Source organism: Phalacrocorax carbo, chromosome 8 (assembly GCF_963921805.1).
Source record: "Phalacrocorax carbo chromosome 8, bPhaCar2.1, whole genome shotgun sequence".
Classification (NCBI taxonomy): domain Eukaryota; kingdom Metazoa; phylum Chordata; class Aves; order Suliformes; family Phalacrocoracidae; genus Phalacrocorax; species Phalacrocorax carbo.
The window spans coordinates 1764079-1782614 of NC_087520.1; the positions used below are offsets into that span (position 1 = coordinate 1764079).

The 18536-nt window shown below is 50.1% G+C and overlaps 1 protein-coding gene across 1 annotated transcript; it reads left to right on the forward strand.

Annotated features, from left to right (window-relative positions):
• The first annotated feature begins 1967 nt into the window (after nt 1-1967).
• Nucleotides 1968-17157, forward strand: SPRY4 (sprouty RTK signaling antagonist 4). Its single transcript, XM_064458241.1, has 2 exons — nt 1968-2214; nt 12661-17157. Exon 2 carries the CDS (start codon nt 12708-12710, stop codon nt 13605-13607), a length of 900 nt encoding a protein of 299 aa, XP_064314311.1. The 5' UTR covers nt 1968-2214; nt 12661-12707; the 3' UTR covers nt 13608-17157.
• Nucleotides 17158-18536: the final 1379 nt, after the last annotated feature.

Below are 18536 nucleotides of genomic sequence, written 5' to 3' on the forward strand. Positions count from 1 at the left end.
GAGCCAGCGTTGAAAAGCGATGGGATCGGAGCAGATTCTTTCTCTCAGGCATTTGAGTTTCTCAGCTTTGAGCTGGCTTCCAGCACTAAATACAGTGAGATGGGGTTTCTTTCCCCTCTATATAAGCCTTCTTAAATTGTATTTTCTTCCATTACCCATTTATTTTGCCAATTTTCAAAATCACACAGTACCTATGCTTGCCTGTCCTTCAAGCAGCGTTACATTATAAGGAATGCAACCAATAACAAAGCAACGTTCTTAACAACCGTATTCTATTTATTCTCAAATGTGAGCATCAGCCTCGTATATTTGAAGTCTAGTAATGTTTTATATACCGCTCAGTTAAGCTTTAGAGTCTCCTTCTTCCGTCCTTTCCATGTTAAACTGCATTTGCCCATGAATTGCCGTGACCCACGAGCACTGCTCCTGCCAGGAGAGGTCTCTGCCCTCAGAGTTAACGCATACGTAACCAAACGATCCGTCTCAGAGCACACGCGCTTGGAGAGAGAAATCTTTTCGGGAGGGGGGTGTATCTGCAATAACAACGTTCATATTAGCGCTAAATAAATAAATAACAGGGACAATTTTTCAACGCGGTGCAAGCTTTTAAATATATGTGCCGTAAATATGGCAGGAAACGAGAAGGGGCTTGGTTTGTGCTCTGAAGACTGCTCTTCACACATATTAAAAATACATCATTATTCTTAATGCATTATTTCCAGCGTCAAGCAACCTGCCTCTGAGGACCGCGGGGCGCCGCACACACGGACACCCAGCCCAAAGCCGCTCCTGCGCCAGCTGGAACTCGGGATTCTCCATCTGCTGAATGGGAACCGAAGCGCAGAAGGACATTTCGGAGCTCCCAGCACACGGTTAGGGCAAGCTTTTCCGGGGACCTCAGCACGGAACAGGAGAATAACAGTTGTTTGCTAAGGATCGTTTGGAAATCCGGCCCTGTGGCCTGCCTCGGGCCGCCCGCAGAGCGCTCGGGATGAGGTCCAACGGGGCTTAGAAAAAAAGCTAAACATGGAAAAAATTCGCAAAGCTGAGAGGAGCCCATCAGTCGCCTCGCTTCCGCCGAGCGGGACCCTCTCTGCGCTCTCGGTGGCTCCGTGTAACCTGCCCAGCTCCGTCCCACCGCCGCAGAGGGCAAGAGCCACCAAAACCCAAAGCCCCGCACGTTGCACACGCAGCTGCGGCTCCCGCTTTCACGCAACCCGCCCCGGCTGCGGCAGGCGGGGGGAGGCGGCGGTGCTGCAGCGGGGGCGGGGTGGGGGGGGCCGAGCCGCAGGGCTAAACCCGGCCGAAGCAGCCAAACGCTAAAGGGAAATCGGGAATATTTTCTCCCTTCGCGACCGCACACCCCGAAAGCGGGGACCGCCAAAAGCTGCAGCCTAACGCGCACACACACACCCCCGCAAGGCGCACCCGCGGGGGGCAGCGCGGCTCGGGGCCCCGGCGGGAAGGGGGAGGGGGCGGCTGGGGGGCACCGGGGGCTCCTCACGGCCGCTCCCCGCCAGCGGCAGCACCAGGGGTTTGGGGTGGAGCGACTGGGGGGCACCGGAGGCTCCTCAAGGCCGCTCCCCGACAGCACCGGGGGGTGGGGATGGGGCGACTGGGGGGCAACGGAGGCTCCTTGAGGCCGCTCCCCACTAGCCACAGCACCCTGTGGGGGGTGAGGGTACGGGGGACCGGGAGCAGGGCGAGCCCCAGGGCCCGTGGGGAGGGGGCTCGGCTGTGCCCCCCCGCCCCCGTTACCTCCAGTCCCGGGCGGGGGGCGCGGTGCATGTGTAGCTGCCGCCTACCCTCCATTCATAAAAAAAAAAAAAATTAAAAAAAAAAGGAAAGAAGGAAAAAAGAGAGGAAAAAAAAAGCGCGAGCCGTACCCGTCCTCCGCAACTCCCAGTAAGGTCTTCTCCAGCCCCCCATTCATAAAAGGCAGCCGAGCATGCGCGCTGGCGCCCCGGTGCCCACCCATTCATAGAGTCGGGAGGCCGCGCGTGCGCGGAAGGAGCCGCTGCCCTCCCATTCATAAAATAGCCATTTTCCCAGGCAGCGGCGGCCGCAGCACCGCGGCGGCCGCTGACAGCGCCGCGCTCGCAGGTCCCTTCCCGCAGCTCCCGCCAGGGCATCCCCGGGGCCGGCCCCCCTCGCCCGCCTCCGATTTAGGATTAACTCGCCTATGGAGAGATGGTCTTAGCTGAATTATTGAAAGTAAGTACGAAATTCGTGTTTGCGGGCAAATGTTAGATGTTTTTTAAGTAGGGAAAAAAAAAATCGAGCCTGTTCCCCGAGGGAAAAAATCTTGCGCTCTTTCTAGATGCATTCGTCTTGTCCCTTAAAGATCACTGACTGTGAGCATATTTCTGCCTGTGACTTTTCCAACAGCAATTATCTATAGTTATATATAGTGGATAGCTGTCTGATGCTTCACAACCTAAAGCAGACTTTGCAGTTGGAAGAAATAGCCTGTTTCTTGCAGAATTTGCGTTCATGTTTCTTATTTGTACCTCTCTTCTGTGTCCTCTCATCAACATCTGCATTTGGTGTACGTATATGGCAGGCAGGTTTCACCATACTTGCGTCGGGTTTATTTGCAGGGCTTTTACAGCAGAATAAGGCTCTTCTTTCTGCCAATGGGATGCCCTCTCCTTCACCCCTTCTTTCCCCAAAAAAAGGAGCTTAAATAGATGGTTACCTGGGCTGACAAGTAAGAATTGGATATTCCTTGCTTTGGAATATGAAAACTGATTATACGCATTTCCTCCCTTTTTCCAAGCCCTATGTCTTGTTAGTGTCAAGCAGTTCTGGGCTGTCTCCATAATAGGACACTTCAGAGATCAGCCACTGGTGTGTCAGATCTTTTCTGTGTGACCTTTGCTCTTTAGTGTTTTATTTCATACAACTGGGCTTTTTTTTTTTTTCCTTTGGCCTCGGTGCCTTATTCCATCACTGTTCTGTCCCCTGTCTTGCTGTACACTTGGCTGCTTCAGTTTTACATCTGGATGGATAATATATATATTTTTAAAGGCTAGATAAGCAATAAAAATGTGTACCTAGAATAATTTCCTAAAGGTATATGAAATATATTATATATGGAGGTAAAACCTGTCTTGGCTGCTCTTCTCTACCAACTGCGTAGCAAAGAGAAGACAGGCTTTTATTTTCTGGTACCAGTCCTGGCGTCACAGGAGAAAGACAAGCCTAGAGACGACATCTTCTGAAAATTCATTATCAGAAGGGGAATGGAAAAAACAGAAAGGGGCATATAAAAGGCACAAAGGTCTTAGAGGAAAGCAGGACTGGAAATGGCAGTGCAAATGAATATCAGCATTAATCACAGGAGGAAAAGGCTTCGCTCTTTTTCCTGAAGTGACCAAGGGTCTGATTTCTGGATTTAAATCTTTTAGAGCCCCAAGGTTTTATTTAAAGGGTGAAGGAGAGAAAGAAAGAGAAAAGGAAAAGCATCCCTGAATTAGCCAGGGTAGAAAAGGCACGTTCTAGATCCTTTAAAACTTCTTCAGCTCCTGTTTTTTTCCTTCCACGCCATGCTAAGGGTAAACTATGTCAAAAATCAGCTCAGGAATCGCTGTTTAATTAGGGAATGAGAAACCCAGCTCTCCCAGTATTAACGCTCCCCCCACCCCCTCTTTATTTTGGGTTGGAGAATAAAGCTACAATTTGTGCACTGAATCACAATGATCTTGATGACTAGCTTCCCCCTTCTCCATATAAAAATGAATGATAGCAGGAGGAGGGGTTCTTCTCAGTTATTGGAACCCCACTGGGGATGTCTCATTGATAAATGTGCCATTTTCCATGGGCTACTGTGTTTTCTGTTGCTAGAAGGGACTCTATATTGGTATTATAAAATTAAAAGGACTATTTCTGAATACTGCAGTCCTTTTGAAATTCTCCATGAGGTATGTGCAGGGGAGAAATTATTTGTTCTCCTCCTGCAACAGCAAAACAAAAGCTGTTTTCATGGAATCATGACTAACTCCCAAATCATACTGGGAAAAGCAACATCTCAAAAAGCAATCCTCCCCCTTCCCCCAAATAAACTCCCGTTATCAGACTTCAGTGAAATAAAACTCACAAGCCTTGCAACACTACAACAATAATTAATTCATAGTTATATAGCTTTCCAAATATTAACAGTAAAAGCAAAAAATTCATTTATCATATTGCTGTAAGATTTTTCCAAATGGGGCCCAGTGCTTAAAACTGCCTCTTTATAGGCAAACAGTTGCACAAGTGTTGTTTGTTTTCTATTCTCTTCACATGCAGTACAATGTATTTCCTTGAGAAAATACAAAATCCTTCTAACTTGGTTACCATTTAGTACCATTAGCTTAACAGATCATACCTGAGCTTAGTTTTCTGGCCTTAAAATAAATATTCTTATCCAATGCAAAGCCTTGACTAAGAAATTTGAGTCCCCAGAGATCCGAGTGTTAGTGGTCCAAGATGTGCTTTATTCCCTCACATCACAGGCACAGACTTCAGCTGGACAGAGACAGCTTCTTGGAAGTCTACAGGTCTCATTTCCCAGCTCCTGAATTTCTACGCTCTGGCAAGAATTTAGTGTCTCATTTTAAAAAATGGCAGGTTTCCCTAATAAGCTTTCTAAATTTTTTCTTCCCCTTATTACTCGTAGAGAAAATTCTAGCTGTCCTTGGAGAAGGCGGCTGAGCAGAGGAACAAAAAGAATTAGTATCAATATTTTGTTGATATTAATACACGCTTTATGGAAAAGGGCTTTTTTTTAGCTCTTTTTAAAGCACGTACAGCTTGACTCAAAATTCAGACAGCCTAACTCAGTCTTAATGAACTCCAACATTATATATTATTCTTAATTACACATTAAAAACATGTGCTTACTGAAAGGTCTCCTTTAACTTCAAGTGTAGTCTCCCCTCAATAAAAGCTTTTATTGAACCTTTTGACTTCCATCAGCAGCAGCCTCCCCTTGCCACTGCTGGGAGCTCTGGGCAAGAGGATGTCCTTAATGCCAAACAAAGGCAATGGCAGAATTTGTTGCCTTGTCAGCCCCTCCTCTGCCAGGACTCGGGGAAGCGAGTCCTTTATCGATGCCTCTCGCTGGCTCTGGGGGAAGCAGCGCCCTGCCTGCTCCCAGTTCCTCCCCAGCTCCCTGCTCCACCAGGGCCACCCCTCGCAGGGCACACGCTCTGCGAAGCCCTTTGACAGCAAGGATAGCCCTTACACCAGATACACCCTGGCTTCGCTCTCAAGGCATGTCCTGGGTATTTCCCTCTCTTCCAAACAGCTGTCGGGAGGAGCTGCACGTCGCTGGTGGGTCCTGCTCTCCAACGCCGTGCCGGGGCCAGCGAGGCAGCCTTTGTGCACGTCCCCAGAGCACGGGATGGAGCTGTGATCGAGGCTGTCTAGATCAGGTTTTCTAGACTGCGTAACCAAACCACCACAGAAGAGAGAATAGTCGTGATTGTTCGAAAATCAGAGGAATTTTGCATTGGTTTGCATCAATTGTGAATGGCGTTGACTTGCACAGGCCTCCCTTGACATTGTGCTACTTCAAAGTATATTGTTTTCAATTATGATAATTTTTTTTGTGTTCGGATTTATCTGTAAAGATTCTGCTGCTCTTTTAAATTTTCCTCTTGTTGCCCTGTTGTCTCAGAAATTCGTGTGGTCTGTATAGCCAAGAAAATAGGCAAATTTCTGCAGCACATTTATTGCAACTATAACTACAAATACGTTAACCTGAACGAGGCGCCTGCCACGTCTCTTTCAGAGCCTGTAACTCAGCTGTTGCGTGGATAAGAACAGGTCTAGTATCACAGTACCCAAGAGGAGGCGTGATCCAGCTGTTAGGCAACATGATTCACAGGTCTCTGGTCTGTCCCCTCGCCATCACTGACCCACAGCAAAATGCCAGGCGAGCGGTTCAGGCCTTCCCGTGCCCGGCCCCCATGGGCACCAGTCAGGGCTTGGCCTTTCATCTCTTGCTTGTAATTTTTCTATCCCTTCTGCACTAAAGCTTGTGATGCTTCCACGATTGGAAAAATCTTGGAAACCTGTGATCAAAAATTCTTCTTGAAAACTCAAGTCTGTTTTACTCTGCTAGAAATGCTTCTCTAGCTCATGGTAAGAAGGCAGAAGGTGGCTCTTCCCATACCATACTCTCCATCCCACCTAGTACCATTATAACCAGTATAGATGTCTCGGAGCCGGCCACCACCGCCCAGCGATGGGCAGTATTGCACCGACCGCGCGTTCAGCAGCTCCCCGACGTTTCAGGGCACAGGTCCAGGCTCGAGAGAGGGGGCACCGGTGGCGTTGCAGAGCACACGCAGGACCGTCCAGTGCCAGCGACCCCAGGAGAAGGCTTGGTTTGCCGAGGCAAACAGCCCATCCCTGACACTGGTGCCATTTGGCCGCAGCAGAAGGCACAGGCTGCTCATGAGGTGTCATTAGGGCATAATTCTTTAGAAGGAGGTAAAGTGATCCCTGATCCGGTAGACGCAGCTTACAAAGGGTGGAAGGGCTTGACGGTGGCTACCTTACTTCTCTGATCATAGGGGGGTCTCTCTATTAGCAAACGCACTCCAGGCACCGTGGCTGGGGCTCTTCTTTCCTGCGATATTTAAGACTGAGCTCAGAGGTTTGCACGTCAGCACCTGCGCGTTGAAATTTTCTGCATCTTTCAGAAGTGGGTTGGGCAAAACTGTGGTACCTGGTGCCTGGCGCGGGGCGGAGAGGAGGTGGGTCGTGAGAGCGCGATTTCCCATTTTCCCGTGGCTTCCCCAGGACTGTGGGCACCGGGGGTGTGTCAGAGTCACACCAGCGCTTCCCAGGGCCGGGATTTGCAGGATTGCTTCCGTGCAAGACCCGATTTTGGACTCTTAAGTCCCTTATTCTCATTTTTCTTTTGTTACCGCATACATCTACAGCATTGTTAACCGTGTGAGAAAGAACTTATTAAAATTATTAACTACTAGGTAACTGAGACACTTATAAACATTATATGCCTGCACTCATTAGATATTTAAGTCAAGATCCATTTTGTTTTTCAGTAACTGGAAGACAAGCTATCCAGCTCCACTTTGAAAATAAAGACACTAGAACCTTATTGCTTCAAAACCTGTTCAGAAGCCATTAATGAGAATGAGCTTTCCTGGGGGTTTATATGACTTTCTCACAGAATCGCTTACAAGGATGTAGCTTTCTATAAAATTATGCAGGCAAGTCCAAAATCCTATTAAAACATAAGATCACTTTTGTTTTAACTTCATGTGACTAAAGAATCTTACAAAGCTTTCGAGCCTGAAGTAATACCAAAACACTTTAAAATAACAGTTGGTTTCCTACATCTTTAGGACTTGTAATTATCTAGTACAATAGTAATTTTAAATTGGCAATATCTTGATGAAGAGATGAAACAAGCACTGCAGCACATCTATGAACTTGACTTTAGAATCCAATTTTAAACCCCTGGAAGGAAATGTATTTTGACTTGAAAATTGTATGTGGTGAGCAACCATGCAGTCCCTGGATGGCGTGGGGGAAGAGAAATTTTCTCTACATGGGAGTTTGTTGACATTTCTGCTTTGAAAAAGACTTCATTGTTTTACCTACCTCTAAAGAATGTATAAATCCCAATGTAAGAGCACACTTTCTTCCTGTTGTCTGCTTTCAGAAAATTGCCTGTACAATCGCAACCTGCGAATTTGTGCCTATGTTAATGCTATAATATGTCTCTAATTACTGACGGTCGAAGATTAACTGATTTTGTTTACACGTACTCTGTATGGCGTTTTTTTCTCAATTAAAATGCAATTTGCAGTCAGGACGGATTAGTCCAGCGGCCAGCAAAGGCACTACATGAAGTTCATAGCTTTTGCAAACTTATCTTAAATCTCCTATTCTACTTTTTTATTGTCTCTTCTTCTATTTTCCTTTCTTTTAATCTACAATTTTCTTTAAATGACACATCTTGTTATATTAAATCCGTTCAATCTGGGCAATTAATTCAGTATTTGCAAGCAGCACCCAGCTGCCATCGCCAGAAGGAGAAGATCTGTTCGCAACACCAGCATCACAAACTTCAGTCCTTTTCTTACACAGCAGACAAGCCCTATGAGCAGAAATGGTCTTTCTCAGGGGGTTTGCCATTTGCAGCTCATCTCTAGTAACCATCCCCTTCTTGGCTAGCCAGGGTGGCTGCCACAGGCAGCTTCAGGCACTCTGGTTAAAGGGGAGAGGGACAGCTCAGCCTATTCCTTCTTGCCTCCCTTCCCAACCGAAGTTGCTCATGTTTGTCACCACTTCTACCCGGGGCTGCTTCAGACACACAGTTCCACGTGCCGTACGCTGAATTAGGTCCCTTCAACATCTGAGCCAACGCCAGCAACTACAAGACACCGTTGACCACTCTGAACCCCACCTTGCTCACCTGTGCAGGCCTTTGGAGCCAAGGCAAGAGCCCCAAGGTTACACCCCTTCAGCTCTTGTCCTTTTTCAAAGTCTTAAATTCTGCCAGGTCACCCCAAACCCTACTTTTGATGTGAGACGTGGCTGGAACAGAAGCTGCAGTTTCTAAGATCCCAACGTTGCTGCTCAGGGCAACGTTGTCCTTGCTGATAAGCACCCTGCGAGCACGATGGGCTCCTGGTGGGGAGGTGAAGGTCATGGTGCCCTGCCTCTGCGGTGGGAATGAGCTTTCCTGCTGCTGAGCAGACATCGTACCTCGTGATTGTTTACAGGAGTATCTGGTATCCTTATATCTGCTTACAAACCCACTGCGTTTCAAAGGATGACTTGCTTTTATTGTTCCCGTCATCCTGGAACAGTTTCAGACTGGTTGCAGCTGCATGCCTCCCTCTGGGCAACACACCAACCAAACAAGGTCAAGTTCTGATGCCTTTGGGGGGTCTTCCAGGGAAGCCACCAGGATCCATCCCAGGAAGGCACACCTCAGGCTGCAAGAATTCACGGGAGCAGCCTGGCTTCTTGGCTTGCTTCTGATGCAGCACAAGTCTTTAACCCGAGAACTTCCCTGGATTCCTCTTCTCTACCGTGAGAGATGGAGTGCTACCTGGTGCCTTTTGCTGAAGTCTTTCTTTTCATGGGATGAAGGCCTAAAGTTTAAGCAGAAAGAGCTCAGGGAAAGATGTGCACGAGGCATATGCTCGAGGAGGCACACAGACACAAAAGCTGAAGCGACCACGCCATAAAGCGGCGTCGTTGCTGTCATCTGGGCAGATCCCAATGGAGAACCACCTCCCTGCAGAATTAACACCACCCGGCTCGCTCTCTAGCTCAGCACTCGAGATGTTTGGCCTTGGTCTGTCACCAGCAATCTTACTTCACTGCTGAACCTCCTGGTGACCAGACCATCGGCAGCAATGTAGTCACAGTCCTTGGAAAATTCCATAAATATCAGAAATTTATGTTGCTTAAGCGTAGCTCAAAAGGTGAGAGCAGTCAACTGGGGAAACCCCCCGCTCAGGAGTGAGAAGGCAGGGCAGAAGTCAAAGGACCACGTGTAGCACTAGCACCAAAAACTGGTGGGGTGTGTATTTACGGTGTTTTAAAGGTGATCTTCAGCAAGAGAGACGTCGTGTCCGGAGCAGGGGTCTGAGAAGTAGGAAAGCTGAGTCGTGTTTGGCTGTCTTCACTCCAGAGGTTTTATCCAAGTAGATCTTTGCCCAAATATCTGCAGGGTCTTTGAGCTCGCCGTGCCAGGGCTTCCATTCCCCTTGCTCTGCAGCAGCTTGCCTGCTGGACAACTTGAAGGAGTATTATAATGAAAACAGATGATGAATAACTGTCAACGTTACCCATCCCAAAGTGTGGAGTTTAGTCCAGGGTTCCTCTCCTTTCCGTGGTAATTAACTCTGAAATCCTGATTATCGTTATCTCCTTTAAGCCATCTTTTAATGTCTGCCTGCTTATGGCCACGTCTGCGTACCAGGGGTTTGGGTGGTTGAAGTGTGCCTGTGGCTACAATCCTTCTCCAGATTAACCTGATGACATAACTCCCGTGTGACGTCATCGCTAGTTCTGGACCGTTGCAGACTGCGCAGCGACCGAGTTAACGCAAAGCCCAGGCGCCAGCTCCGCTGTGCTGCTCCTGCCCCCCCCGGGCTGCTGCCCGCCGCTCGCCTTGGCGAGGGGCTGCCCGCGCGGTGCCGCCAGCGATGCCGAGCGCCCTCAGTGAGCCAGCCTGGCTTGGAGCCGCCGTGCCGGGGCAAATCAGCGTCAGATCAGCCCCGCTGCATGGACAGAGGCGGCGGGTGCTGCCTAAGGGCTGAACAGCTCTCCTCCGCGCACGTGCTGGCGCACGGTCCACCTTAAAATAAATAACAGCCCACAGATCCAGTCTAAACCTCCTGTGAATGGACCAGAGACTCGGTAACAAGTGGGACTGAGCTCAGGCCAGAACACAGAGCCCTGTGCTAGAGCTTATTTAAAAATTACAGAGAGGCAGTGATGTGAAGGACCAGACAGATAGGCTTGTAACATCACTCAGCACGCCACCATTTCCTCCAGCTACCTTCCATCTAATATCAGCTCAGCCGCGCTTACTCTTGCCAGCCAAAACAGCTGCATCTCTCTCCTTAAAAAGAAAAAAAAAACCACCCAACAAACTGTGAAATCAAAGTCTTCCTGCAAACACAACACTTAGCCGATACAGAACTGACTATTTTGCTAAACTCTGGCTCGCAGCAAGTAATCTTTATATCATAACACTGGATTCCGATGTACAAGAGAAAATAGATTATTTTTTGCCTCTGCGTGCCCCACGATTGTCAGAATCATTGCTTCTTTTTTAAATACAGTAAGTAGGAATAGATGCTTTCAAAACTCTCTTGTTTCTCAAGTCAGGATGTCAACGAGCTAAGAATAATGAAAAAAATTTTTTGCATGAAGGGCTAAGACCCAGCAGAGAATTTTAACTAGTGAAGAGTAACAGCATAAGGACTGCATTACGATAATCATCATTACTGCTAGATAAAGCACTTCTTCCTGCTCGTCTTGCGCAGCGGACAAAGAGCCCGGCAGGCAGGACGCGGTGCCAGCGCGCAGAGGCGGCATGTGCCGCCCTGACCACGCGTTGCTGCTCTGGCCCCCGGCCGGCGTCAGCCCTCTCTCCTATTGATCTCGGGAGAACTGGCGGATTTTCAGCCCCTCAAATGCCAAGTGATCTATCAAAGCAACGATTTACAAATATAATAGTGGACCCTAACAACATTTTTCAGTGGGTAATAATGCACTTCCCTTTCTCCTTCCAAAAATGCGTAGCGAGCTCATGCTCCAATTTTTGTAGAGTTGTGTTGAATTTGGGGAGGGGGGGAAATGCTCTTGCAGAAGTGCATGCATTTACTCTCTCACACACACGCTTCTCACGTGTGACTTGGTTGTGCTCGGATGCAGTTTTTCCCTGACTTTTTCTTTTTTCAGACTACTGCAATATTAAAATCTTGCATCCTGTTGGAAAAGGTTAACTTGTTTGCCTGAACACAAACAACTGGCAATGCCTTAAGCCGTTCACTATTTCCTTTTACTTGATACCAGAAGCTTCTTCCCCCTCCTGCGACTTGCTCTGAAGCTTTACTCACTGCTTCTTTAAACTGATCTCCAACATTATATTATTTATGAATAAAGGTCACCCCGTGAGGAAATGGCACATCTACTAGAAAACAATGTGCACTTTCTAAATTTGAACCAAGTCGTTTCCGTTCTTTGATTTAAGTTTAGCTACTTCCTGTGGTTTCTTGTCCTACGCCGCTGCTGAATCTTTGGATCGACTCCAGGATGAATTGCACCCTTTCAATGAAATTAGAAACTGCGGCAATAGGCGGCTTAGCTAGTTTAGCTAGTAAACAGCACTTAAACTAAATATTAGTCCACTTAGCGTCTTGAAGACGAGTGCCTAATTACCTGCGCGAGGTGACATATCAAGTCTGACCCGTGTGCGTGCTCTCCCCCTGAGCCGTGCCCGTCCGCTCTCACGCTGGTTTGCAACCAGACGAGCTGCTGAGCAAGAACTTCCACCTCCCGCAGGAGGGCTGAAAGCAGCCTTTGAAACCAGCAGCTCCCGGCGGAGACGGGACGCTTCCTCGCCGAAGCCAAGCCACCCTCCCGCAGGCACATTCTGGGTTAGCGAGGACAAGTGCTCAGCCCCGCGCTCCGAGGGATCTTTGTACCAAGCCAACAACTGCGAGCCACAATTCTGCATCAAGGTTTTTTTGGGGAACGGGGTCAATCGGGGAAAATCCCCAAACCTCAGATAAGTCATTTCAGGCGGTTTGCTGACAAAAATACGTGTGAATATGCACGGGTAATCCTCTAAAAATGATGAATGGGTGCTTTCCCTCTAAAAATGATGAATGGGCACTTGAGGAGCCTGCAGTAACAGTACCCCTCCCAGGACCAGAGGAGCTATGTATGGCCAAGGTTAGGGAGCGGAAAACAGTAGCAAAGGAAGAGTGATGCCCTTTATACCTGGGCAAGCACTCTGACTCCCTCAGAGACAGGTTTACCTTGTAAGACCTTCTGCATAATAACCAGCTGCAGCCAAGAGCCCTCTTTGGGCTGGGGTTGCAGCATGATTCAATAACGATGCGCTCTTTCTCTCCCCCACCCCTTTTCTTTCTCCTTTCCTTCCCCCAGGATACTTAAGAGCTGATTTTTTCACCAGTAATCAGGCTGCTTTATCAATGGAGGCCCGGGTTCCCCACAACATCACCGTTGTCCCCAACTCCGTGATGGTCCAGCCCTTGCTGGACAGTCGGATCCCCTATGGGCGGCTGCAGCACCCACTCACCATCCTGCCGATCGACCAAATGAAGACAACTCACATAGAGAACGATTACACCGACAACCCCACCGCTTCCCAGCTGGCAGCCCAAAAGCGTCCCCGAGGCCCCCATGAACTGGTCTTGACCAACCAGCACCTGCAGCGCTGTGAGCAGGATGTCACCCACCCCTGGATTTCGTTCAGCGGGCGCCCCAGCTCCATCAGCAGCAGCAGCAGCACATCTTCAGACCAAAGGCTCTTGGACCACATGGCCCCGGCACCCATGGCAGAGCAGTCCTCCCCCAGAGCGGTTCGCATTCAGCCCAAGGTGATTAACTGCAAACCCCTGGACCTGAAGGGACCTGTGTCTCAGGAACTGGACAAGCACTTTCTACTGTGCGAAGCCTGCGGGAAATGCAAGTGCAAGGAGTGTGCGCTCCCCCGGACTCTGCCGTCGTGCTGGGTGTGCAACCAAGAGTGCCTCTGCTCGGCACAGAACCTGGTCAACTACTCCACCTGCATGTGTCTCGTCAAGGGCGTCTTCTACCACTGCACCAACGAGGATGACGAGGGCACGTGCGCCGACCACCCCTGCTCCTGCTCCCACTCAAACTGCTGCGCCCGCTGGTCCTTCATGAGCGCTCTCTCCCTGGTGCTCCCTTGCTTGCTCTGCTACCTGCCAGCCACCGGCTGCGTCAAGCTGTCCCAGAGATGCTACGACCAAGTGAGCCGGCCCGGATGCAGATGCAAAAACACAAACAGTGTCATTTGCAAGGCGTTGCCGGAGAGCAAAGGAAGCAGGCCAGAAAAGCCCTTTTGATAGTTTGGGAGGGCAGGGAGTGGGAGGACGCTTCGTGGAGGGGGGTGGCGTTGGCTCTTTTTAATAACCTGTGTTCGGAGGATGACGTTGGGCTTCTGCCTTCAGAGAAAGCAGAAGCAACTACTTCCACAAACTGAAGCACTTTGGGTTATTCAGGGTTTCGGAACTGGTCAGAATTTAAATAGATGGGGCCAAAGGAGGAATCTTAATAATGTAGAGTGAAGGCTGAAAAACCTATGTATATCATGAAGTACAGCTGCTTAAATACTCCTGGTTCGGACGGACAGACGGCTGCTCACCATGCCTGCATACCACAAGAACCATTAACTGCTCGCTTGGCAGGCACGGCCGCACAAGCAATACCCACTCCCGGCTGCAGAAAGCTGCATCGGATTCATCGTATTCAGGGTGGGCTTCTTGTTTTCGCTTTCCTTCCAAACTCTGATTTGCTACCAGCAGCCTGTTGAAGGTGATGGGTTAACTCCCTCCTTCCCCACCTGCACACCGTTAGAAGGGCCAGTTGCACACAAAGTACGTGTTTCTCAAAAGATTTCTGTGTCCCTCAAAGATTTTGAGCCAGAAGTAAAGATACAGGTCATGAGTACAAGGGTCTCTTCACATTTAGGCACGTTGCTTTCTTTGAACCCACCCAGCCACGTTGATTCGGACCCTCTTTTTAAAAGCAAGACGGTAGCAGGGTCGCTCCCTCCCCGGGAAGAATAGCGGCAGGATGTGTTCGGGCAGTTGTATAAACATCATGTCGTCCTGCCTGTGAGCTGATCTGTAGCATCAGGTTTCATTCAGTGAATATTAATTTCACATCAGCAGTACAAACCTGCTCCAGAAGGCTGTTGGCCGAGTCCCGCTTCCCCCAGCGCGCGCGCTCGCTCCCCCGGTGCTGGAGCAAAGGGGATCTTAACTCACGCCACAAAGTTAAGACGCTAGTGTTTGTTTCTCTAAACCTCCTAAGCTCTGGTAAGAAGTCACAAAAAACCTAAGTGTATGATACACGTAGGTGTATTTTTATAGGGATACCAATCCAGTAACTCCTCTCCTGGAACAAGCTCTTCTTTGCTCATTAAATATTAAGATTTTAATTTTTTTTGTCTTGGGGATGAATGGCATTTGCCTGAAGTACAGCCCATTCCCCCATCTCTATTGCTGCTGTTCCTCTTTTGCCTCCTCTGTACAAAAGTGTGTCTTTTTAAGCGTAAAGAATGCTTTTAGTGTTTATTTTAGTGATAACAAATGCTAGGAAAAGCCAGGGGAGGGAAGAGAGCGTATTTAAGAAGTTCGCCCGTGCTTTTCAGTAAGTGACTATCATCGGCTTTGTCCGTGCACTCATCCTAGGGCCGGCTCTGCATTCCCTCGGGATGCAGTAACCCCTTTCTCTTGACAATTACAAGGTGCTAAATAAAAGTCTTCGTCCACACATGCAACACTGTAATAAGTAGGTAGGTACTTGTTGCATGCAGAAAACTGATCTAGCCTCTCTTTTCTTTTTTTTTTTTTTTTTTAATTAGAGGAAATTTCCTCAGTAAATGCACAGCAGCGACAGTGAAATGTCATCTCTAATTAGATAAGCAATAGGCAGAGCTCATGTAGCATTTCCAGGAATCCCATTTGCTTGGTCGCAATAGAGTTGCTGCGCAGGGGTTGGCGGGAGCAGACTGATGGGGGTTCTGGTGTCTTCTGTTTAAAGAATTCATTTAACCTGGATGACTTTGGGTTTAGTTAAGCTTAATTGTAGATATTTATTGAATGGGGAATTTAAAAAAGAAAACAAAAACTTTCTATATTTATAACATTTGCTAGCTTGTATATGATAAATCATAGGAAAAGGGATACTACATCTGTCACCAGATACCATTTCCTATAGTTTATCCTCATGCTGACCATATGGGGACACCAGAAAGAAGGGAGCAGGTGGGGATCGAGAGCTGTACGTATATTATCTTGCACAAATGAGAGGGGAGAGGGTAAATGGAAAACCAAACCCAGACTAGCTGTTGGTTGAATGTATAAGGTATTGTATTTAATAAGATAAATCATTTTTCTAAGATACAAGCAGGCTAGAAAATGCAGCAGAAGAGGTATTTACCTGCTGCCCTCCTCTGTTGGGACCATACATATTCAAATGGCCTCCTCCTATGGTAGTTTTGCCTTTTTGACCCTCTGTCTTTGGCTGTTCCTGGGGGATTTTTGCTGAAAATCTGCCTGTGGTTTAGATGCATGGTCCTTGCAAGCCAACACAACGCTGGAGCGGTCGCCACTGTGCCAATCTACACTCATGTATATACACCCGGCAATCCCATATGGATTTCCTTTCATTGTACATAGTTGTAAACTATTTCTCTGTTGGTTTCTTTTAATATATAAATCCTGCTATGGTGTTAAGCCGCTCCCACGCTGGAAGAGTGTAAAGCGTTAGTGGATGTGTTAGAGCAGTGGTAAATGTAGCAGGGCGACCCTCCCTCTCCTCGGCCCCCCGGCACGGCGGCGGTCGGACCCTGCTCCCTCAGCTCCTGGCCCAAGGCATGGCAAGAAAGCGCTGAGCTCTTTGCAGAGCGCTCGGGAAGGCTCGGGGTCAGCCGAAGCGGGGGCTCTGCCGGCCGCGGGGCTGGCGGAGGGTACGTCTCCGGTCAGTAATGTCTTTATTCCCCTCTCTTCCTCCATCCCAATGCCCCCATTTCCCCCCCATCCCCTTTTAAGGTACTTGGGTCTCCTCCCAACCCTGAGACGTACCACGGGCACGGTGCCGTGTGGGCTCAGCCCCCGTGAGGACACGGAGGCGGCAGCTCTGGGCTGCAGGTCGGGTTCCCCCTTGCAAACTGGTCAGCACAAGCCTCGGGTGCCACGTTTGCTCTCCGGCCACGTCAGGGCGGTGGGACCGCGAAGGCGAGATGGGAGGCGAGGGCAGGCTCCCCCGGGACCGATGCTGTGCCACCGCAGAGCGGCTCCGGAGGAGGAGGAGGATGGCAGGGCGCTTAGGCTTTACTGCCCTGACCTGCTCATTGCTTTGGGAGGTTCATTGCCGGGCTTTGTCCTCTGCCCGAGCACAGAGGCAAAGGCCCAGAGAGCAAGAAGGGGGGACTTTACGGCCGCGCCATGTCCCCGGCTGGAGCTCACCGTCACCAGAGCGGCTTCAACAAACAAACCGCCACCGCACCCTCTGTCCCAGTGCCCGCCGGGTACAAGGAGCAGCTACTAAATTCACACCTTTGCTCCCTGGGCACCGGCTTTCCCACCTGGACGAGCCCTCACCCTTTCACAGCACTGGGTATTCCCCCTCCCCTCCCACACTTGGACACGCTGATAAAGGTTTCCCCCTTCTCCTCTTGCCACCCTACCACATATACACCCTGAAAAGTTACCACAGAAGGTTTTCTTTGTATAGAATATTTATTTTGAAGCTCTATTTTAATAGTATTTATTTTAGAAAGTCTACTATTGTAAGAGTTCTTCTGTTTGTGAAGAGAAGCAAGTACTGATGAATGTACTGATCTAGAAATTATATATATATAAAAATATATATTGTTAAATATATAAATGGCTGTTGTGGTTTTTTAAAAAACATCCTGAAGAATGTTTATAGCAATTATTCTAAAAATACAAGCAGAAAGTAGGCCAAAATCAGTTATTTGATACCACGCACACCAGGAGCAATCGAGGGAGTCGGGAGCCCGGGTGGGATAACTCGTAACACAGGCACTCGCTGGCCCCAGGGACACTGGCACACGGGTGCAGACACCCCCTCACCCGACCGGGAATCACAGCCCCCGATACGCACCATGGATGGTTGTGATACACACCGGGCGGCTGCCGCCTCATCCACCAGCTCCGTGTGGGAAAGCCATGGCGGGGGCAGCACTCCCAGGGGAAGGGGCACCCTGAGCCCCCAGCACGGCGGAGCTCCCCAGGGGAAGGGGCACCCCTGAGCCCCCAGCCTGGTGGGGAGCTCCCCGGGGGAAGGGGCACCCTGAGCCCCCAGCACGGCGGAGCTCCCCAGGGGAAGGGGCACCCTCAGCCCCCAGCACGGCGGAGCTCCCCAGGGGAAGGGGGAACCCTGAGCCCCCAGCATGGTGGGGAGCTCCCCGGGGGAAGGGGCACCCCTGAGCCCCCAGCCTGGTGGGGAGCTCCCCGGGGGAAGGGGCACCCCTGAGCCCCCAGCCTGGTGGGGAGCTCCCCAGGGGAAGGGGGAACCCCGAGCCCCCAGCCTGGTGGGGAGCTCCCCGGGGGAAGGAGCACCCCTGAGCCCCCAGCACGGCAGAGCTCCCCAGGGGAAGGGGCACCCCTGAGCCCCCAGCCTGGTGGGGAGCTCCCCGGGGGAAGGGGCACCCCTGAGCCCCCAGCCTGGTGGGGAGCTCCCCGGGGGAAGGGGGAACCCCGAGTCCCCAGCCTGGTGGGGAGCTCCCCAGGGCAAGGGGCACCCCCGAGCCCCCAGCACGGCAGAGCTCCCCGGGGGAAGGGGCACCCCCAGCCTGGTGGGGAGCTCCCCAGGGGAAGGGGGAACCCCGAGTCCCCAGCCTGGTGGGGAGCTCCCACACCAGCAGCCAGAGCCGCAGCAAGGGGAACCCCGCAGGCACGCGGCCCCTTGCCAGGATGCTCTCCAGCCCCACCGATTTATTTCGGCCAAGGAACTCAGGGTGATGCTGGGGTTGTTCTGTCCCCCGGCCCGGCTCGTCAGGGTGCACATCGCTTAATATCCCGCAGTTCACCTGCAGCACAGAAGAGCTTGCTCCTCGGTGAGAATACCCTACTCTGTCCACTTGTAGGAGCAATTCTCTCCTTCCCTCCACCTCTAAACTATGCCAGGGACACTTGCATTGAAGTCAGGCTGCTCCTTCCACAGGGCTAGAGCTCAACTTGCAGTATGAAAATTTGGCTGGAGATTAAAAAAAGCCCACCCCAAAGTCAGCGGTACCCACC

What these genes read in the sequence shown, in the direction of transcription:
- SPRY4 (XM_064458241.1), top strand. Translation starts at nt 12,708, where the DNA reads ATGGAGGCCCGGGTTCCCCACAACATCACCGTTGTCCCCAACTCCGTG.